The sequence below is a fragment of the Triticum urartu genome, chromosome 4A (genome assembly GCF_056163025.1).
Source record: "Triticum urartu cultivar PI428250 chromosome 4A, HENAU_Tu73, whole genome shotgun sequence".
Taxonomy (NCBI): Eukaryota; Viridiplantae; Streptophyta; class Magnoliopsida; order Poales; family Poaceae; genus Triticum; species Triticum urartu.
Genome location: NC_141876.1, coordinates 299,639,526 through 299,640,987, shown reverse-complemented (window position 1 = coordinate 299,640,987; position 1,462 = coordinate 299,639,526). Strand labels below are relative to the sequence as shown.

Below are 1,462 nucleotides of genomic sequence, written 5' to 3'. Positions count from 1 at the left end.
GGTCACCGAATATTTCGACGAACACAACCACGAACTCATAAAAGAAGTTTGACCTGATAAAATTTCTGAGCGCCCACAGAGGATTCAGCCCCCTCGAGAAGAAATTCGTAAAATTGCTACATGATTGTAACGTCGGTTCATCAAGAATGGTCCAAATACTATCCCTAATCCACAGTAGAGATGGTAGACTGAGTATCATGCCTTACATACCAGCAGATGTCACAAACCTAAAGGCAAAGTAGCGTAGAGAGAGCAGGTTGGCTGACATAGAAGACACAATAGCCTACTTCGAAGAGAAAGCAAAAGCAGATGCTGATTTCTTCTACAAAATAAGATTGGACGATGAGGACCATGTCAGAAACATGTATTGGGTGGATGGTGCTGCAAGAAGAGCCTACAAACATTTCTGTGATTGCATTTCATTCGACGCGACATATCTCACTAATATGTACAAGATGCCTTGTGCTCCATTCATAGGAATAAATAACCATAATCAGTCATTGTAGTTTGGTTGCGGACTCGTTCGGAATGAAGATACGGATGGTTACACTTGGCTGTTCAAAACCTTCTTGGAGTGCATGGGTGGACTTGCTCCGATGAACATAATAACAGACCAGGATTTTAGCATGCGTGCCGGCATAGAGGAGGTCTTTCCGTTGGCAGTGCACAGGCACTGCAAGTGGCATATTATTAAGAATGATGAGGAGATGCTAGGACCATTCTTTGCTGACCGTCCAGAGCTACACAAGGCATTCGAGTTGTGCATGGACCATAGCTTGACGGTGGAGGAGTTTGAACGGAGTTGGACGGCTATGATTGAAACATACCAAGTCCAAGACAACGAGACACTTACTAGCATGTGGGAGAAGCGAATGTACTGGGTGTCGTTCTACTTCATGTAGTGCTTTTTCCCATTTCTGCAGACTACTCAGCGCAGCGAGGGGTTCAATGTTGTTTTGAAGCGGTACATGAGCCCTGGCAACTCATTGCTGCAGTTTGCCAAGCAGTACACGGCTTTGCAACAGAAAATACTGGGATCTGAGCTACAGCAAGAAGCAAACACCGTGCTCAAGCAGCCTAAATTGCTAACATATTTACCAATGGAGAGGCAGATGAGCAAGACATATACCAACAAGATTTTTAACAAGTAAGTGGATTATCTTACCGTCTTATTTGCACAAGCATGAAGATAGTAGGTGCCATGTAGATTGCAATGCAGTTGCCAACTTTTTAACTTGCTCATCTATTGAAAATAGCCACTAAGTACATTATAAGCATGATCTGTAGTTGCCATGTGAAATCAACTATAGTTGCCATGTGTGTTGAACTGTAGTTGCCACGTGTAATGAACTGTAGTTGTCATGTGAAATGATATGTAGTTGACATGTGAGACAAAACTGCATTTGCCATGTTTTGTGAACTGCATTTGCCATGTTAAATGAATTGCATTTGCCATGTTAAA

The 1,462-nt window shown here is 42.7% G+C and overlaps 1 protein-coding gene across 1 annotated transcript; it reads left to right on the top strand.

The window, feature by feature from the left end:
- The first annotated feature begins 578 nt into the window (after nucleotides 1–578).
- On the top strand, nucleotides 579–1,151 carry LOC147975650 (protein FAR1-RELATED SEQUENCE 5-like). Its single transcript, XM_087520516.1, has 2 exons — nucleotides 579–830; nucleotides 924–1,151. The coding sequence occupies exons 1-2, from the start codon at nucleotides 579–581 to the stop codon at nucleotides 1,149–1,151; spliced, it is 480 nt and encodes a 159-aa protein (XP_087376642.1).
- Nucleotides 1,152–1,462: the final 311 nt, after the last annotated feature.